Source organism: Notolepis coatsorum (assembly GCF_963971535.1).
Source record: "Notolepis coatsorum genome assembly, chromosome: 10".
NCBI classification, from domain to species: Eukaryota; Metazoa; Chordata; class Actinopteri; order Aulopiformes; family Paralepididae; genus Notolepis; species Notolepis coatsorum.
Window position 1 is genome coordinate 132,059,649 of NC_140174.1, and position 20,549 is coordinate 132,080,197.

The following is a 20,549-nucleotide window of genomic DNA, read 5'->3' on the forward strand; positions in this document are numbered from 1 at the left end:
CACCATGGTTACTGTCATAGTGTCCTAGTATCACCATGTTTACTGTCATAGTGTCCTAGGAGTTAAATCACCATGGTTACTGTCATAGTGTCCTAGTATCACCATGTTTACTGTCATAGTCTCCTAGGAGTTAAATCACCATGGTTACTGTCATAGTCTCCTAGGAGTTAAATCACCATGTTTACTGTCATAGTCTCCTAGGAGTTAAATCACCATGGTTACTGTCATAGTGTCCTAGTATCACCATGTTTACTGTCATAGTCTCCTAGGAGTTAAATCACCATGGTTACTGTCATAGTCTCCTAGGAGTTAAATCACCATGGTTACTGTCATAGTCTCCTAGGAGTTAAATCACCATGGTTACTGTCATAGTCTCCTAGGAGTTAAATCACCATGGTTACTGTCATAGTGTCCTAGTCGTTAAATCACCATGTTTACTGTCATAGTCTCCTAGGAGTTAAATCACCATGGTTACTGTCATAGTCTCCTAGGAGTTAAATATCATGAATTCAGTTTATTAGGACGAGTTTCGCTCTATGAATGAACGGAGAATGAACTTGCTGTTTACGGCAAATGCACATCTCCTTCTGTTTACATTTTGAAATGATTGAATTGACTCAGATCCCAGCTGGCATTTCTGTCTCCACGACCAGGTGTGTAAATAACCCACTCAAGGTATTTCTTTCTGGTCACTCTGTTTTAAGTCTGCACTTTGGACCCCGTCTAACCCACTCAAATGACTTGGCTCATACTTCACGTCCCTCATGTACAGTCTGAACTTAGAAAGGCAGCCTTTTTGCACCAACTTCCTGGAATTATCTCCGACATAAACTGAAAGTAGATTCTCTGCTGACCTATGGTCAGTTTAGGGCTATGATCTTAAACCTCCCTAGTACATCATGTAACTGTTTTAACAGATATTTATCATTTTTTTTTATCTTGTGTTTTGCTTGTAGTTTTATAGTTTTAACCCATTCTCCGCCAATCACGTGTTAAGGCGGGGTTCTCCGCCATGCGTTGTCTGCCAATCACACCGTAAGGCGTGTTTGAGATCAATATTTCATATTTTCGTCATGGTATTCATATTTCACCCACGGAGTCTTGGGTGATGCTGTCTGAGCCATCACAACTCTGCAACGCTTCAATACCGCCACCTGGTGGCCGATCGGCGAGTTGCCAAACTGGAAGTGCCCGTTGGAGCTCGGTCCCTCCCCTAATTTCGTCCGGCCACTCGTTTATTGTCCCGGGGCTCAATACAGACTCCGTGGATATGGATCGTTGCCATAACTCAATAATCAACATGATTTGGACGTGTATTAGTAATATACAAACCGGAAATGGATCGCATCGATCAACATCACATAATTGGGATCTGTTTGCTCCACTCGCATCGCCCAACGCTACGAGGAGACTGACGTGAGTTTCAGCGTTTTTCTTTATCATTTTCGATACAAACTGCTCTGATCAATATATCACCCATACTACATAAATCATTTAACGTCGGCCATTGAATTATAAACGACCCCCCGCCCTCCGTTCACCCGCAGATGATCAGTCATGACTGACGTTTAGGATCATGTACAGTTGACATTTTTAATATAGCATGGATCGGTATCAAACTGCATTTGATAATCTAATATATGCATTTATGCCTATATCTTACGTTCTATGAAATACTGCAGAAAACGATAAAAACATATTTATACTCTAGACGGTATTTTAGTATGAATGTGTGAATGAAAAAGTAAAACGTTCCTACATCCTGAACGATAGATAATTGATGTTGAATGGGCCATAGTAATGTCAATTTAGCAATACAATTAAAAAAGTTATAGCCCTGCAAAGAAGGTAAACATCTCCATAGACAAATAGCGCTGGCTATTATCATGGTTTAGGATGATCAACGTGGTGGCAGAGAATGGGTTAATAATAATAATAATAATTCATTTATTTTATATAGCGCTTTTCAATGACCCAAAGTCACTGACAATAGCAGGAAACAAAGAAACAGAACCACAGGGAAACGGGAAACAATATGAATACACAAGAACATAAAACCACGAGTAACAAAGAACAAATACAGGAGCCAGTAGGGGAGACAGTCGGGAAGTAAGTAAGGGAAACTGATGGGGGGGAGGGGCGTGGGATGGGCAGGAGAAGGATAGGGCAGGGGAAAAGGGGGTGGTAGGTTGGAGGAGGGTGGTTATGGGTAGGGAAGGTTGAATGCTAGGGAGAACGGGTAGGTTTTGAGTCAGGATTTGAAGGTGGAGAGTGAGGGAGAGTCTCTGATGGTCTGAGGGAGGGTGATCCAGAGTCGAGGTGCAGCACGTGAGAAAACCCGATCACCAACACGTTTTAATTTGGATGAAGGGACGATTGAGGGAAGCAGTGGAAGATGGAAGAGGAGGGTAAGGGAGAAGGAGGTCTGTCAGGTAGGGGGGGGGGCAGGCTATGGAGGGCTTTAAAGGTGAGGAGTAGTAATTTGAACTGTATGCGAGAGTGGAGGACAGGAGTGATGTGGTCACGGGACCGGGTGTTTGTGTGCAGGCGAGCAGCAGAGTTCTGGACCATCTGGAGTCTATGGAGGCAGCGGTGAGGAGGGAGTTGCAGTAGTCTAGGCGAGAGGAAATGAAGGCGTGGATGAGGGATTCAGCAGCAGGGGGGAGGCAGTGTCTGTCTGATTTTGCCGACGTTGCGGAGGTGAAAGTTTGAGGTTTTGATGACTGAGCAGACGTGGGGGTCAAATGAGAGGGTGGGATCCAGGATGACGCAGAGGTTGCGAACCAGGGAGGAGGGGGTGATGGTTGAGTCATTTATAGTGAGTGTGATGGGTCCGGTTCTGCTGAGGGTGGATTTGGTGCAGATGAGGAATAGTTCTGTCTTTTCACTGTTGAGTTTGAAGAGGTTGTGGGTCAGCCAGGATTGTAATTCGGATAAGCAGGAGTCAGGACTCAATGTGACTGAGGGGTGGGTTATGGGAGGATTCTTTTTTTTGCGATTTGCTAATTGCGTCATTTCAAATTTCGATTTAAAATCGATTAATCGTTCAGCCCTACTGTGTTGTCTCACAGACTATAAACGGCACATTCTGTTGTAAAAACACTCACACACACATACACACACACACACACACACACACACACACACACACACACACACACACACACACACACACACACACACACACACACACATCGCTCTTATCTTAATCCTATCCTGAGGTGATAGCCTACACCAGGTTGCATCACATACCTGGCGCGCTGACAGCACAATGTGCTGTTCTAATGAAAGAAAAACACATGGGGCTAGATCCACAAAGAATGGATTGCACGGAGCAAGTTGCACCCTTACTTACAATTCATTATGAATAGAAAATGGGGGACCCTGATCAAGACGAAAGTCTTTCTCTGGTCTGCATCCCCTTAACAATTGTGTGTATTGAACCTTACTGTATTGTACCCATTCTGCAATCTGTTAATACAATTTTCATTCAATCAATCACCGTGCAGATTGATTGATTGAATGAAAATTGTATTAACAGATTGCAGAATGGGTACAAGACAGTACGGCTCAATACACACAATTGTTAAGGGGATGCAGACCAGAGAAAGACTTTCGTCTTGTTTACATCAGGGTCCCCCATTTTCAATTCATAATGAATTGTAAGTAAGGGTGCAACTTGCTCCGTGCAATCCATTCTTTGTGGATCTAGCCCATGGTCATTTCTCATTGACGTAACCCTGTCAACTCTCTTTCTGTGTGTGTGACTGTGTGTGTGTGTTTGTATTTTCCAGTTGACAAGAAACCTGCCGACCCAGCCAAGAAGAGTGTGGCTGCCAAGATGTCTCTGTTTAAGGTAGTATTCTGTGATTTCCCCCTAACTATCCCCCACACCCCCAAAATGGTGTGTGTGTGTACAGTCACCCATCTTAAATACACACACACACACGCACACACACACACACACACACTGCGGCTGGTAGTGTAGAGGTCTAAGCACTGGAGAGGCTGTGTAGTGTAGTCGAAACTGGCCCCTGTAGATGTCCAAACCCCCCCCACCCAATTCCCTCCAATGTACAGTTTCTTCCCCCTCAAATTTTCTTTCATGATCTGTCTCTGTATATCTTGTATGTCATAAATGTCTGGATTTAACAGTACTGTATATGTGTATGTCGTGTATGTCATAAATGTCATGATGAATTGAAAATGGGGGACCCTGATGTAAACAAGACGAAAGTCTTTCGCATCCCCTTAACAATTGTGTGTATTGAGCCGTACTGTATTGTACCCATTCTGCAATCTGTTAATAACGTTTTCAATCAATCAATAAATCGGGTCTAAGCACTGGAGAGGCTGGGTAGTGTAGAGGTCTAAGCACTGGAGTGGCTGGGTTAGTGTAGAGGTCTAAACACTGGAGATGCTGGGTTAGTGTAGAGGTCTAAACACTGGAGAGGCTGGGTTAGTGTAGAGGTCTAAACACTGGAGAGGCTGGGTTAGTGTAGAGGTCTAAGTACTGGAGAGGCTGGGTTAGTGTAGAGGTCTAAACACTGGAGATGCTGGGTAGTGTAGAGGTCTAAACACTGGAGAGGCTGGGTTAGTGTAGAGGTCTAAACACTGGAGAGGCTGGGTTAGTGTAGAGGTCTAAACACTGGAGAGGCTGGGTTAGTGTAGAGGTCTAAACACTGGAGTGGCTGGGTTAGTGTAGAGGTCTAAACACTGGAGTCGCTGGGTTAGTGTAGAGGTCTAAACACTGGAGAGGCTGGGTTAGTGTAGAGGTCTAAACACTGGAGAGGCTGGGTTAGTGTAGAGGTCTAAACACTGGAGAGGCTGGGTAGTGTAGAGGTCTAAACACTGGAGAGGCTGGGTTAGTGTAGAGGTCTAAACACTGGAGAGGCTGGGTTAGTGTAGAGGTCTAAACACTGGAGAGGCTGGGTTAGTGTAGAGGTCTAAACACTGGAGAGGCTGGGTTAGTGTAGAGGTCTAAACACTGGAGAGGCTGGGTTAGTGTAGAGGTCTAAGCACTGGGGAAAATGTTGAAAAATAAAAAATAAAGATAGAAATCAGGAAAAGGTGAGTTATGAGGTTTTTCCCCACAGCTGCAGTGATAGCCTTCCAGTCCGTCTGGTGCATCATTCCAAGCCCTCTGATTCATCCATTAGTAACAGCTCCGTAGAGTGATGACCCAGCACACACCTGGATCCACTCAAGTCTCTGGTACATCCAGGTGATTAGATTTAGTCTCTGGGACCTCCAGGTGATTAGATTTAGTTTAGTCTCTGGGACCTCCAGGTGATTAGATTTAGTTTAGTCTCTGGGACCTCCAGGTGATTAGATTTAGTCTCTGGGACCTCCAGGTGATTAGATTTAGATTTAGTCTCTGGGACCTCCAGGCGATTAGATTTAGTCTCTGGGACCTCCAGGTGATTAGATTTAGTCTCTGGGACCTCCAGGCGATTAGATTTAGTCTCTGGGACCTCCAGGTGATTAGATTTAGTCTCTGGGACCTCCAGGTGATTAGATTTAGTCTCTGGGACCTCCAGGTGATTAGATTTAGTCTCTGGGACCTCCAGGTGATTAGATTTAGTCTCTGGGACCTCCAGGTGATTAGATTTAGTCTCTGGGACCTCCAGGTGATTAGATTTAGTCTCTGGGACCTCCAGGTGATTAGATTTAGTCTCTGGAACCCCATCTGAGAAGATATTTATTTGTGAGCTATGACAGTACTGGTGAGGAGATAATCTATGATTAGAGGAGTCAATCTTGTATGTTCTCTCATTGAGTTTAACTTCTAGTGAATCAAATGGTGAAATAATTTTATAATTTTTCTGGGGAACCCCTGGGACTCCCTGAAGGACCCCTGGGGCCTCGGACCTCTCGTTGAGAACCACTGGCTTAGGAGACATACTATAAGAATACTGGTTTCAGAATATCGCTCTGAACAACAGTGCCCTCGGTGGTATGGAGAGGAGAATGAATAGAGTCTTGATATGGTCTTATGTGCATGTACAGACACACACACACACACACACACACACACACACACACACACACACACACACACACACACACACACACACACACACACATGTATGCATTATGCAACACATGCATGAGATCATTTATTCACACTTAAACATGCGGGCACACATAATTTTCACATACACTTTCACATACACACACATACACTTTCACATACACACGCATACACGTTCACATACACATATATTTGGCTATATATATGGTTATATATATGCGCATACCAAAATCAAACGCATCGTGGTATTGCCTTTCCCAGGCAGCAGTGGTTGGGTCTGGTCCTAACAGATGTTAGTTGTGACTTGGCCCCTCATGTATAAGGAGCTGTGGGCCAAGAGCAGCCAGATGGTAGCAGCACACTGCCCCCCCCCCCCCCCCCCCCGAGCCAAACCACCTGGGAACACTGCCTCCCACACAGACCCTAGCTCTCTCTCTCTCTCTCTCTCTCTCTCTCTCTCTCTCTCTCTCTCTCTCTCTCTCTCTCTCTCTCTCTCTCTCTCTCTCTCTCTCTCTCTCTCTCTCTCTCTCTCTCTCTCTCTCTCTCTCTCTCTCTCTCTCTCTCTCTCTCTCTCTCTCCCTCCCTCTCTCTCTCTCCCTCTCTCTCTCTATATATATAGCTGTGTCTCTCTCTCCATCTCTGTCTCTCTCTGTCTCTACCTCTCTCTGTGTATGTGTGTGTCTCTCTATCTCTTTCTTTCTCTTTCTCTGTCTGTCTGTCTGTCTATCTATCTATCTCTCTGTCTGTCTGTGATAGATGTGTGTGAATTGGAGCACAGTGTGAGTAAAGATTACAACCTATACCATAATATTTTACCCAGCTGCTGCTAATCCTTCAAAAAACTTCACGGTTTTCCAAACCGTGAGAATTCTGGAAGCTACGATATCTAGCTATTCAGCCCTGCATTAGACGACGTTGTCCTGTGAAAACTCCTCTCGCAAGTAAAGCCTCTGTGTGGTTTATGTGTGAACGCCACTCCCATCGACAGCATTATTGCCTAATTTATACTTGGAGGTCAAAGTGGTCGCCGCCGGTAGTGTGATAGTAAAGGGTTAACCTTCTGTAGTGTGGCAGAGAAAGGGTTAACCTGTTGTTGTGTGGCAGTGAAAGGGTTAACCTTCTGTGTATTGTCGCAGTGAAAGGGTTAACCGTTTGGTAGTCCGGCAGTGAAAGGGTTAACTACATTACAAACATGGACCAAATCGAAGAAAGACAGAGGCAGATGAAGTCGGAAAATAAAGCCATTCGCAGCACGGCCACCTAGTGGTCTGGAGGTGTACTGCCGCAACCCACACGTTGAACTGACGTGGAAGTATGTCGGTCTAGCTCCCACGCGCACAATTCCTGGCGACAGCCGACGTTGAAGCATATCTCAACTTTTTGTTTACAGAGAGGAGAACAGCAAAAGGAACTAACATCCCAGTCTTATAATCGCCCAAAAGAAACGCCTTAAATATGTAGTGTGGGAGCATTTTTATATATATGTTTAATAATATATATATATAGGCAGCTGGGTGGCGTAGCGGAGATTGTGCTCGTCACCAATGCAAGAGACTCCGGTCTCGAATCCCGGTGTCAGCATTGCCTGTGGCTTGGGCCAGTCGTCATACTATCTCAATTGACAGAGATAGCGGGTGGAAGTCGATGGGTGGGGATTGGACGTTGTGGACAGCGACTCCTACAGGTCGGTTGGGTGACGCCTGTACAGCAGAGACAGGAAGTATCGTGGGGCAGCGTGAGCCTCCCACGTGCTACACCTCGCCACTGAGAGTCCGCGCTGTCTGGTGAAAAGATGCGACAGGCTGCCTCCTCGTGTACCGAAGAAAAAGTGGATAAAAAATTATAATATATATATATTATATATTTAGATATTTTTTAAATGACCAGGAGATCCTGGTGAAGACGGATATCCAACATGCCAATGAAAAGTGACCAACGGGTCCAATGTGTCAAACATCCCCAAGATCACCACCACCTGTCTGCCCAAGTAAATGGCTGCTTTTTTATATAGCGCTTTTATCCAAAGCGCTTTACAATTTGTTCCTCACATTTTACCCATTCACTCACACATTCACACACTGATGGCGGAGGCAACCATGCAAGTCTGGTGCCAACCTGCTCATCAGGAGCAATTAGGGGTTAAGTGTCTTGCTCAAGGACACATCGACACGCTGCCCGGGAGGAGCGGGAATCGAACCGGGAACCTCCAGATTGCCAGACGACTGCTCTACCTCCTGAGCCACTGTTGCCCCTGTCATGGTAAAAACCTAAACTAGCTGCTAACTAAGCCCCGAAACAGGTCCACTAACCCCAGGGCAGCTCACAGGGAGACACTCTCCCTCTCTCTGTATATGTTCAATGATTTATCTGTCTGTCTGTCTGTCTGTCTGTCTGTCTGTCTGTCTGTCTGTCTGTCTGTCTGTCTGTCTGTCTGTCTGTCTGTCTGTCTGTCTGTCTGTCTGTCTGTCTGTCCGTCCGTCCGTCCGTCCGTCCGTCCGTCCGTCCGTCCGTCCGTCCGTCCGTCCGTCCGTCCGTCCGTCCGTCCGTCCGTCCGTCCGTCCGTCCGTCCGTCCGTCCGTCCGTCCGTCCGTCCGTCCGTCCGTCCGTCCGTCCGTCCGTCCGTCCGTCCGTCCGTCCGTCCGTCCGTCCGTCCGTCCGTCCGTCCGTCCGTCCGTCCGTCCCTCCCTCCCTCCCTCCCTCCCTCCCTTCCTTCCTTCCTTCCTTCCTTCCTTCCTTCCTTCCTTCCTTCCACCCACCATCCATCTTTTCTTCCTTGGTGCTGCAGGCCAGTGTCAGCATGGGCAGCAGACTGGCCAGTAGTGTGTGTGTGTGTGTGTGTTTGTGTTTGTGTGTGTCTCCCTGCTGGAGGTCTGGTGCTTTCCACTGGAGTTCCCCCAGGCCTCTCTGTTTATTGACTCAGTCTCTCACACAGCCGTCTGGCTGAGAAATAGAGAGAGGGAGAGGGGGACAGAGAGATAGAGAAAGGGAGAAGGGGGGAATAGAGAGAAAGGGAGAACGCGGAGAGATAAATGGAGAGGGGGACAGAGAGAGAGAGAGAAAGGGAGTGGGGGACGGAGAGGGGGGAGAGAGAGAAATAACTTCCCTTTTTCAGTGTTTAACCTTCTTGCAAATATAGGAGGTTGAATTGGAGGTGGCGACTGGAATTTGTGAATGGAGTTTAAATACATCATATAAACAGACAGCCACATGGATGGATGGAGACAGTCTATCTGTCTTTTCCTTTGTGGTCTCATTGTTTTCTCCTAAAGTGTTTATTGACTCAGTCTCTCACACAGCTGCCTGGCTGAGAAATAGAGAGAGGGAGAAAGGGAGTGGGGGACAGAGAGAGAGAAGGGGAGAGGGGGGGGGGGGAGATAAAGGGAGAGGGGGGAGATAGAGAGAAAGGGAGTGGGGGACAGAGAGAGAGAAAGGGAGAGGGGGGAGATAGAGAGAAAGGGAGTGGGGGACAGAGAGAGAGAAAGGGAGAGGGGAAACGAGGGAGAGGGGAGAGAGAGAGAACAACCCTTTTCCCTTCCCTTTTTGTGAATGGAGTTTAAAGACATCATATAAACAGACAGCCACATGGATGGATGGAGACGGTCTATCTGTCTTTTCCTCTCTTCCTTCATGGTCTCATTGTTTTCTCCTAAAGTGAGGTATCATTGTTTTCCTCTGTGGTGTCATTGTTTTCATCTCTCCTAAAGTGAGGTCTCAATCTAACTCGGTGTTTCCCACAGACTGTGTCAGTGTTTCCTTTTGCAATCATCCTCTGCAATTACGCTCAATTTGGTCTCCAAAACAAAACGTCTCTGAAGCCTGTCCCATAACCCTGTCCTGTCTCAATATGTCCCCTCAGAGGGGATTTCAAGAATCACAACCTCTTAACTCATTCCCTGCCAACAACGATTTTATACGTGTTTGTCCGCCAATCGTTGAACCAGCGTTTCCGTTAGCCGGTAATTACCGGTATTTGACCGGCAAAATCTGTTGAAGTCCGACATATTTAATCTCTCCGGTCTTAATGTCCGGTGAAAATAATTCCCTGAGTCTAAGCACAATTTGATTATTTGAATTGTATTAAAATAGGCTAAAATTAAATAGCCTATGCGATGAACAATTTGTTTCATCGTTGCTTCTAATAATGACAACGACGTTGTCAGCGAGAGCTTAGTGCTGGGTGTGCAAACTTTTGTGAAGCTGCAGAGCCGGAGCAGCAGCAGCACAGTGCAGTACTCCAGCAGTACTCCAATTCAGCCATTTGCAATTCAATGTTGGGTGGGGGGCGCTGCTGTGCGGTCCCCAGAAAAGAGCCAATAACAGCTGAATCTGCTGCTCTGCATCGACATACTCTCGCAAATAAGTCATTGGGAGGTGGAGAGAGAGAGAGTCGTCACGCAAACCCACGATAATGTTGCCGTCTCTCTCTGCCAAATTTCTCAGTTCTTCGCTTGATATAATTAATACAAATGTCCAATATAACGGAATTCGTTAGCTCATAAAAATGTGATTATAACAGACTGTTGTTTATTAATGTCGGCCGACTGCCCACAGACACCTATTTGATTTAAAGTCGGCAGCAGCACGAGTCTCTGGACTTATTTTATTTGGAATATAATGACTGTATACGCAAAAGTAGCCTAGTTTTAAGTAAAAATATTATAAATCTACATGCCTTGATGATGTCATTCTTTTGTTTTGTTGTAATTCTTTTGCCTATCAATTGTTTTTAAGCTCAATAAACTCTGACCGGAATTTCTCTCATTTGACCGGTAGATTGAAATCTACCGGACACTGAGGCCGGCAACAATTTTTTCTAACGGAAACCCTGCGTTGAACGGCAACCACGTATATATACGTTATTTGATCATTATTTCTTTTATTTGCTATTTCTTTTTTGTTGTTGTTCTTTTCCCCCCTCCTTTTTCCTCAGTTTTTCTCCCATCCCAATGTTAGTCGTTATGCCAATTCCCAATCCCCTTCCTGGTTGCTGCACACCTACCCCCTACCATCTGTCTGGGAGAGTGGAGGCTATCACATGCTTCCTCCGACACATGTGTAGCCAATCAACCGCTTCTTTTCACCTGGCAGCGCGGACTCTCACTAAGAGGGTGTAACGTGTGGAAGGATCACACTACCCTCCTTAGATCCTTTCCTCGCTGAGCAGGCGCCCCGACCGAACTGTAGGAGTCGCTGTTTACAACGACCAGGACCCACCCACCGGCTTTCCCACCCTCTTGTTAGTACGACGGCCGGCCAAGCCGGAAGCAACGCAGAGAGCTGAGCTCGATACCAGTATATCCTGCGTTGGTGGCGAGCGCCTTGCCCACTGCGCCACCCAGCCGCCCCTTATTCGCTTTTTCCAATCGTTATCCATCCAGGGAGGGAGCCTGTGTAACCATAGGGAATGAGTGAGTTTGCAAAAGTCCAATACCGCCACCTGGTGGTATGCGGCCGATGTTGCACTTCCTTTGAGACTCTGTGTATGTGGCTGTGCGTCGATGAAATTCCTCCAGGCAGACTTTTCTAGTAGCCTGGACCGAGAGCTTTACCCGATCACATTGAATAGTTTTCGGGACGGTGGGTTATGTCGTGGCCCAAATGGACATACGATCTACCAGATGGCAATCAAATAATTGGAATATTCTTTTTGGAATCTCACCGGCCACAGGTAAGAGCAATTTAATGTCAATTTCAGCTTGATTGTGCCTTGTTTTCATAGCCATCGGCCTGATCAGCGTATGCTGTTGTATTAACGAATGCTGTTATTGACAATCAATTAATCAGAAACGACCCCCCCCCCCCTTTCATGCATTCATGATGGAACATAATATACCGATCATATGCATTTGAATTTTTTATTGTAGCGTGTATAGGGACGAAATGCCAATGGATTAAGTATAATATGCGTCGCAGCCTATTACTAGCCTCTAGGGGTGTAACGGTACGTGTATTCGTCCCGCAAATTTACGGTATGGCCGTCACGGTGCGGTACATGAATCGTACGACGAATACGCCTCAGTGCAAACACACACACACCGCGCATCGCCAACACACACACACACGCAGCGCGTCGCCAACACACACAAACGCTGCGCGTCGCCAACACACACACACGCGCGCATCGCCAACACACACACACGCATCGCCAACACACACATACACACACAACAAACAACAACAACATCCTCCCCCGCCGGACTCACGCTGATCAAATAAAAAAAAGAAACATACTTTTTCGGACTGATCATCTGAGCTCCTCTAGTCTCCAGTTGAACTGCTATTGTGTTTAAATCCAAACAATCCTCTGCCATTGTAACATATCATCTGTTCTCTAGTATTCAAGTTTCAAGTTTCAAGTTTCTTTAATAGTTGTCATACAGAAGTACAGAATACTTTCATACAAAATGCTTCTTACTGTTACGCTCCAGAGACTGTGCTAGACAAGATAGTATCAAATAACATAGTATAGCATGTAAATTAGAAGTAGAAAATGAGGTCCCAGTGTTCAGTATAGACATATGTACAATGTTCGATGCAGAATAGACGTAACTGAGTTACCATATAATATACAATACTATGCAGTGTACTAATGTACAATACTATATAGTGCAAAGCAGAAATGGGATGAGGTACAATTTTGGTACAATTTACAGTAAGGTGTACGAGTTGTAGTGCAATCCTTCATCAATAAATATAAAGTGTGGGGAGTGGGTGCTACAGTGTGTTTGTTTAAAGTGAGTGTGTGCTATAAAGTGTGGGGAGTGGGTGCTACAGTGTGTTTGTTTAAAGTGAGTGTGTGCGTGTGGATGTGTGTGCTATGTGCGTTTGATGGTTGTTGTTGTGTAGTGTTCATTGTTCGTTAAGCAGCCTGATGGCCTGGGGATAGAAGCTTCTTCTGAGTCTTTCTGTGTTCGCCTTGAGACTCCGGTATCGCTTGCCTGACCGCAGCAGTTCAAAGAGGCAGTTGTTCGGGTGACTGGAGTCTTTAATGATTCTCTTAGCCTTGCCCCTGCACCGCTTGTTGTAAATGTTCTGGAGGGTGGGGAGCCCCCCTCCAATTGTGCGTTCGGCTGAACGTGTCACTCTTTGTAGTCTGCTTCGGTCTTGTGCAGTGCTATTCCCAAACCAGGAGGTGATGTTGCCAGTCAGGATGCTCTCTATTGTACATGAGTAGAAGTTCTTAAGGATCTTCTGACTGACTTGGAACTTCCTTAGGCGCCTGAGGAAGTAGAGGCGTTGTCGTGCCTTCTTCGCAACACTGTCAATGTGTGTGGTCCATGTCAAGTCCTCGGATATGTAGGCTCCGAGGTATTTAAAGCTGTTGACTCTCTCAACCGGTGCCCCGTCGATGCTGAGGGGGCTGTAGTCCTTGACCCCCGACCTCCTGAAGTCCACAATCATCTCCTTTGTTTTGCTGACGTTCAGGGAGAGGCTGTTTTCCTGGCACCATCCCGCCAGGACCTTGACCTCTTCCAGGTAGGCCCTCTCGTCGTTGGCAGAGATCAGGCTCACCACCACTGTGTCGTCAGCAAATTTGATGATTGTGTTGCTACTCCGCTGAGCCACACAGTCGTGTGTGTACAGGGAGTAGAGGAGGGGACTCAGAACACAGCCTTGGGGGGCCCCTATGTTGAGGGTGATGGATGAGGAGGTGCAGTTGCCTGCTCTCACCACCTGGGGTCTGCCCGTCAGGAAGTCCAAGACCCACTGGCAGAGGTCATAGTTCAAGCCCAGGTCCCTGAGCTTGGCTATGAGTTTGGAGGGGACTATGGTATTGAATGCCGAGCTGTAGTCGATGAATAGCATTCTCACATAGTTCCCCTTCCTCTTGTCCAGGTGTGATGCTGCTGTGTGCAGCACATGGGCTATGGCGTCCTCCGTGGACCTGTTGGGGCGGTATGCAAATTGCAGGGGGTCCATGTTGATGGGGAGGGAGGAGCAGATGTAGCCCTTTACTAGCTTCTCAAAGCACTTCATGGCTATGGAGGTGAGAGCTACAGGGCGGTAGTCGTTGAGGCAAGCAGGCTTGGATTTTTTGGGTACAGGGATAATAGTGGACTTCTTCAGGCAGGTGGGGATGACAGCCTGTTCTAAGGACAGGTTAAATATGTCAGTGAATACCGGGGCCAGTTGGTCAGCACATACTTTTAGGACGCGGCCGGGGATGCCGTCCGGTCCTGCTGCCTTCCTGATATTCACTTTTTTAAAGGTCCGCCTCACCTCATGCTCTGTTACCCTGAACACTGAGTCTCCATCAGCAGCAGACCCCCCCCCCCCCCATTGCCGTGGCTTGTGGGCCGTGGTATTCAGTCTTGTGCAGTTAAATCCTCTCTAGAAGTGAAACTGAAACTTATCAAGCCTATACGTTGTTCATTTACTCTGGATGCCTGAACACAGAATGACACCAGTATCACTCACTGACTACCACGGAAAGCCTATAGAAAATTATTCTATTTAATAATAATAATAATAATAATAATAATAATAATAATAATAATAATAATAATAATAATAATAATAATTATCATAAATATAATATATATATAAAAAAATATATAATAATAATTAAAAAAGAAAATTATATTAATAATAATAATTATAAATATTTGTTTTCTGTTGTACCGAACTCGTACCGAACCGTGACCCCAATACCTAGGTACGTACCGAACCTTGGCTTCTGTGTACCGTTACACCCCTACTAGCCTCCCAGGAATTACCCTAAACCGCTCTAAAACCATACTTATATTCACCACGGTATAAAGCGGGAATGTATGGATGGAAAAATTATTCCTTTTTCACATCTTGAACGATAGATACCATAGTATTGCATCCATAGCTATAATATATATATATATATATTAGGGATGCACGATATTGATTTTTTGACACCGATAACTTTATGCTCCTCAAGCCGATACCGATACCGATAACCGATATTTATTGTATTATAATATTTTTTTTAACTGTATATATATATATATATTTTTCTTTTATCAAAAATATTTTTTTTTTTAGTATTTATAAGCTCCGACGTCATCGGTACTGCTATCGGTACTCGAGAAATTATGGAGGTTTTTTTTGAGGAATTTAAACGTCGCAAACTAATCTTGTTGGCCGTTGTCTATATCTCTCCTGCCTCTGTGTCTCTGCCTGCGCGGGGAGCGGGCTGCCTGCTCTCTCCTATCTTCCCCTCCCACACACACACACACACTCACTCACTCACACACACACACACACTCACACGGGTGCTGCGCTGCCGAGTACAGACCGCTCTGCTCTCATAATGGCGGACAGAACGAAATGTTCAAAAGTCTGGGTCTATTTTACTAAAGTCGATGCTGACAACGCTCGTTGCCACAAGTGCAACAAGACATTTGCCAGTAATGCATAAGCGCTGGTACTTGTCAATGTGGCTGGCGGGGAGATAACGTTAGCTCCGAGTAGAGTAATGGCTGACAATCCTGAGGTAAATAAACGAACGAGAGCTTCTGATTGGTGGTAAGAAGAAGAGGTGGGTGCAAGCCGTGGGACGTAATTGGCAGATCGACTGTCTGTCTCCGAATGTAACGTGACTACGTCACAGCCAAGAAAGGGAGCGCTGGATTTGTGAAAAACTCCCTGTTCCTAAACCACACGCTATCAGTTTTACCACAGTACTGGCAAAACGGGAGGAGGCTATAATAAAAACAAGCGCCCTTCATCCAAATCCACCCACACCGGATTTCTTTTAACCAAAAAATGTATTATATGTTATCGGAGCTATCAATAACGTTATCGAGTTTATCGGGATGACGTCGGCCCGATAATTATCGTGCATCCCTAATATATATATATATATATTAGAGCTGGGCCGTTAACGGCGTTAACGTGCTGCGTTAACGCTATACTAGTATCGCGCGATAATATAATTAACGCATTAATCTAAAAAAAATAAAATAAAAATTAGATTTTATTTTTTTTTACCTTTATTTACACAGGGTACAGTAGGTTCGCTGAGCACAGTTGCTCTTTTTCAGGAACGCCCTGCTTCACATTCACACAGTTCCATTCACACCTGGGAGCTGCCCAGTACAACCACAGTTGACACCATTGGCCACTGAGCAACTCCACTGGAGCAGTTGATTCAAGCCATGTCACATAGTTCAAGTTTGAAATGATTCTTTCTGTTTTTCTCCTGAGAGTGTGCTAGATACTGTACTGTACTGGTAATATTATTTATTTGTGTTAACTTCTGAATAAAACAACTTATTAAACACAAGTACATCTTATTGAACATTATTTTGATATTTCATTACCAATTATCATAGCAAAACAGCTTTTTCAAACAGTCTGTAATGCATTTTGGAAACGGGAGATGGGCTCATGGTGTAATGGGCCACCTGGCCTGAGAAACATAAGGAGGAAAGAAAAAGTAAGGACTTACTTCTGGTCATTATTTGGGTAGAACACACATATTTTGAATGCCTTCGGCAGTTTTTTGTTTTTTTGTTTAGCCATTTTAATCTAGATTAATCTAGATTAAATCCAGGATTGCAGATAGATTAATCTAGATTAAAAAAATTAATCTATGCCCACCTCTAATATATATATATATATATATATATATATATATATATATATATATATATATATATATATATATATATATATATATATTAGGGGTGGGACGATACATCGATCCAGATCGATACATCGATGTAATTATCAACAATCGAATCGGATCGATGCGATGTAATAAGATCGATTCATATCGATACTTTTATTTTGAAAATCCTGTGGCGAGTCTCATATCCGCCCAAGAACAACAGCAGTAGCTCCGTGTGTGTAGACGTTACAGCATAGCATTCTCCCTTTCTGTGTGTGTGTGTGCGCGCGTCTTTGGAAAGACCAGATGAGGTCAGAGGAGTTTGATGTTTAAATGTTATTTAAACATAAACAATATAATACATAATAAATGTAGGCCTATACATGATCATGCAACATCAACAAATTGTTGTAGGAACGGTTTGGGAGAGGGAGGTTGTGAGTTTTGAGTTCCAAAAAATGTAGCTTAAAGTTTAAAGCTCAATATATAAAAACGTGGCACTTTACAGTGAACAGGAGGTCTATTTGTATTAAAAACAATAGATTGATTTTCCTTTAAATGTCTGGAAGAGCTCAAAAATACAAATGTCAAATGATATTTTCATTACCTTTTTTTTGTTGATCTAAATGTTACTGATTGTGTTAAATGGGCATATGATATCATCTCATATCGATCGCAGGCACCTGAATCTAATCGTATCGTATTGTATCGTGAGAGACTTTGTGATATCGGCAAATATCGTATCGTTGTCCAAAGAATCGATATCGTATCGTATCATGATGAAACTGGTGATTCCCACCCCTAATATATATATATATATAGTTATATATATATATATAGTTATATAGTTATATATATATATATATATATAGTTATATATATATATATATATATATATATATAGAGTTATATAGTTATATATATAGTTATATATATATATATATATATATATAGTTATATATATATATAGTTATATATATAGTTATAGCCCTGCAAACAAGGTGAGCGACTCCATTGGTTTAATGCGTGGCAGCACATAGTCATATCCTGTTTCCAGCGTGGCAGATAAAGAGTTAATAGAACACGCCAACATTATGGAAAATGACCGTCTTCTCCACAGTCGGACAAGAAGATGGACACCAAATTCCCCTCTGTGCGTTTAGTAGAAAACTATCCGACTGCAAGCTAGCCTAGCTTAGCACAAAATAATGGAAGCGGATTATGGACCACTAGCCCAGCTGTTGGCCAAAAACACTTCTCCCGGAGTTTTAGGCTAGTGGTCCATATCCTATTCCATTCATTTGTGCTAAGCTAGGCTAGCTTGCAGCCAGATAGCTTTTTACTGAACACACAGAGAGGACATGTGTATCTATCTTCTCGTCTGACTCCGGAGGAGATGGTAAGTGCACATCCCATAATGTTGGTGTTCCTTTTAAAGCTGCCGTAGGCAACTTTGGAGAAACGATCATGAGTGAGTTTACCTGCCCGGCAGAACTAGACCAAGCTCTGCATCACCTCTCAAGCCCCATGAGTGAGTTTACCTGCCCGGCAGAACTAGATCAAGCTCTGCATCACCTCTCAAGCCCCAGTGAGTTGACCTGCCCGGCAGAACTAGATCCAGCTCTGCATCACCTCTCAAGCCCCATGAGTGAGTTTACCTGCCCGGCAGAACTAGATCAAGCTCTGCATCACCTCTCAAGCCCCAGTGAGTTGACCTGCCCGGCAGAACTAGATCCAGCTCTGCATCACCTCTCAAGCCCCAGTGAGTTGACCTGCCCGGCAGAACTAGATCCAGCTCTGCATCACCTCTCAAGCCCCATGAACTAGATCCAGCTCTGCAGCACCTCTCAAGCCCCATGAACTAGATCCAGCTCTGCATCACCTCTCAAGCCCCATGAACTAGACCAAGCTCTGCATCACCTCTCAAGCCCCATGAACTAGACCAAGCTCTGCATCACCTCTCAAGCCCCATGAACTAGACCAAGCTCTGCATCACCTCTCAAGCCCCATGAACTAGACCAAGCTCTGCAGCACCTCTCAAGCCCCATGAACTAGATCCAGCTCTGCAGCACCTCTCAAGCCCCATGCTGCTGCACAGACAAACAAAGGTGTTCCACAGACTCCCAGAGGCACCAGCAGCTTTAACCCTTTCACTGCCACACGACAGCCGGTTAACCCTTTCACTGTGACAATACAGAAGGTTAGCCCTTTGCTATCACACAACCGACGGCGATGCTCCATCATTAGCGTCATTAGCTCCGCGGATGCGGAGCTAATGACGCTAATGATGGAGCATCGCCGTCGGTTGTGTGATAGTAAAGGGCTAACCTTCTGCCGCGTGGCAGTGAAAGGGTTAAGCTGCATTTCTTCAAAATAAATAGTCTAAAATATTTCCCAGCCTCTGATCGGCAGGTGGTTTAGATGCAGGGAACTGATGTATCAGAAGTTGATAAAAAGTGATCTATGCATGACAACAACATTTCTTTTGAGTGAATCCCTTAGTTAGAACAACATTGTGTTGCTAAACAAGGATTAGATTAGGTATTTCCAATGTTCGCTGCTCTGGCCAGAAATCACGTCTCTCTAACCTCCTGTTATTCTGGCCATAATTGGAAATACTTCACCTGTAAGCACAGCCCTGCTTAGCAACTAAATGTTGTCCCTGAAATAAATAATTGTTTGTGCATAGATCACTAGATTCATCAACTAAATCTAAATATTTTCATGTGAGCAGCATATTTCCTGGTTGATAAGAAGATGTTAGTGCTGTGCTTGGTAGGCAGGTAGAGTTCAGTCAAGTTGAGCCAATACCACAAGGTGTCAAAGAACCAACAAATATCTCAAGACACAGTTTGACCCTGAAGAATTCCAAGAGATTCTTTTCCACAATTATCCAGTGAACTGAGGCGTCTCTTCTTGAACTCTCCCTCCGGTCGTAAACATGGCTGGAGCCCAGTGATCCATTGTTTACCTTTTGAGGACTGTTAAAAAAACATAATGGCTGCTCCCCCGAGGCCGCCCCCCTTCTTAATGTGGAAAATACCCACAATGCCCCTCTCTCTGGCTCTTCTCTCTGTCCCTAGGAGATGGAGAAGACGGAGGCAGGAAGGAGCGGCGGTCGCCGTGCCAATGACAGAGTGCCCAGCCGGCCAATCAGCAGCGAGGAGGAGGAAGAGGAGGCGGAGTCCACCAGGTGGGGGCAGCTTTAATGAGATGCTGTTTTTACTTCATCCGCATTAGACAGATTCAATTATCATTCAATCCGGTTCCACAGGCTTACACCGTTATCATATTAGTCAGTTAGTTATATTATATTACACTGTTATCATATTAGTCAGTTAGGTATATTATATTACACCGTTATCATATTAGTCAGTTAGTTATATTATATTACACCGTTATCATATTAGTCAGTTAGTTATATTATATTACACTGTTATCATATTAGTCAGTTAGGTATATGTATATTACAAAGTTATCATATATATGCGGGTGGCGCAGTGGGCAAGGCGCTCGCCACTAACGCAGGAGATGCTGGGTTCGAGCCCAGCTATCTGCGTTGCTTCCGGCTTGGCTGGTCGTTCATACTAATACAATTGGCAGTAGTAGGGGGTGGGAAACCGGTGGGTGGGGATCGGACGTTGTGGACAGCGACGTCTACAGGTCGGTTGGTGCGCCTGTACAGCAGAATCAGGAAGTATCGGGGGCAGCGCGAGCCTCCCACACGTTACTCCTCGCCACTGAGAGATCGCGCTGTCAGGGCTGTACACTGCGACGAGATGATTGCAAATTGCCCCTTAATTTGGCCGATGCGAGTGGAAAATAATATTTGGGAGCAACCTTGCGAGTAGTGATTTTAACCCTTCATTCGCATTTCACGCCTAAATTATTCCATAGAAATTGGATACTTTTAAAAAAAAACATTAGCCT

At 44.9% G+C, this 20,549-nt stretch overlaps 1 protein-coding gene across 3 annotated transcripts in view; it reads left to right on the forward strand.

Annotated features, from left to right (window-relative positions):
• Positions 1–20,549, forward strand: part of LOC311235953 (supervillin-like) — a 271,644-nt gene that overhangs the window by 102,850 nt on the left and 148,245 nt on the right. For all 3 annotated transcript variants that reach the window (XM_084323493.1, XM_084323494.1, XM_084323495.1), the window contains 2 exons: positions 3,795–3,856; positions 19,703–19,812. In XM_084323493.1, the coding sequence (XP_084179619.1) occupies positions 3,842–3,856; positions 19,703–19,812 (125 nt within the window). In that variant the 5' untranslated portion in view covers positions 3,795–3,841. The remainder of the gene's footprint in view (positions 1–3,794; positions 3,857–19,702; positions 19,813–20,549) is intronic.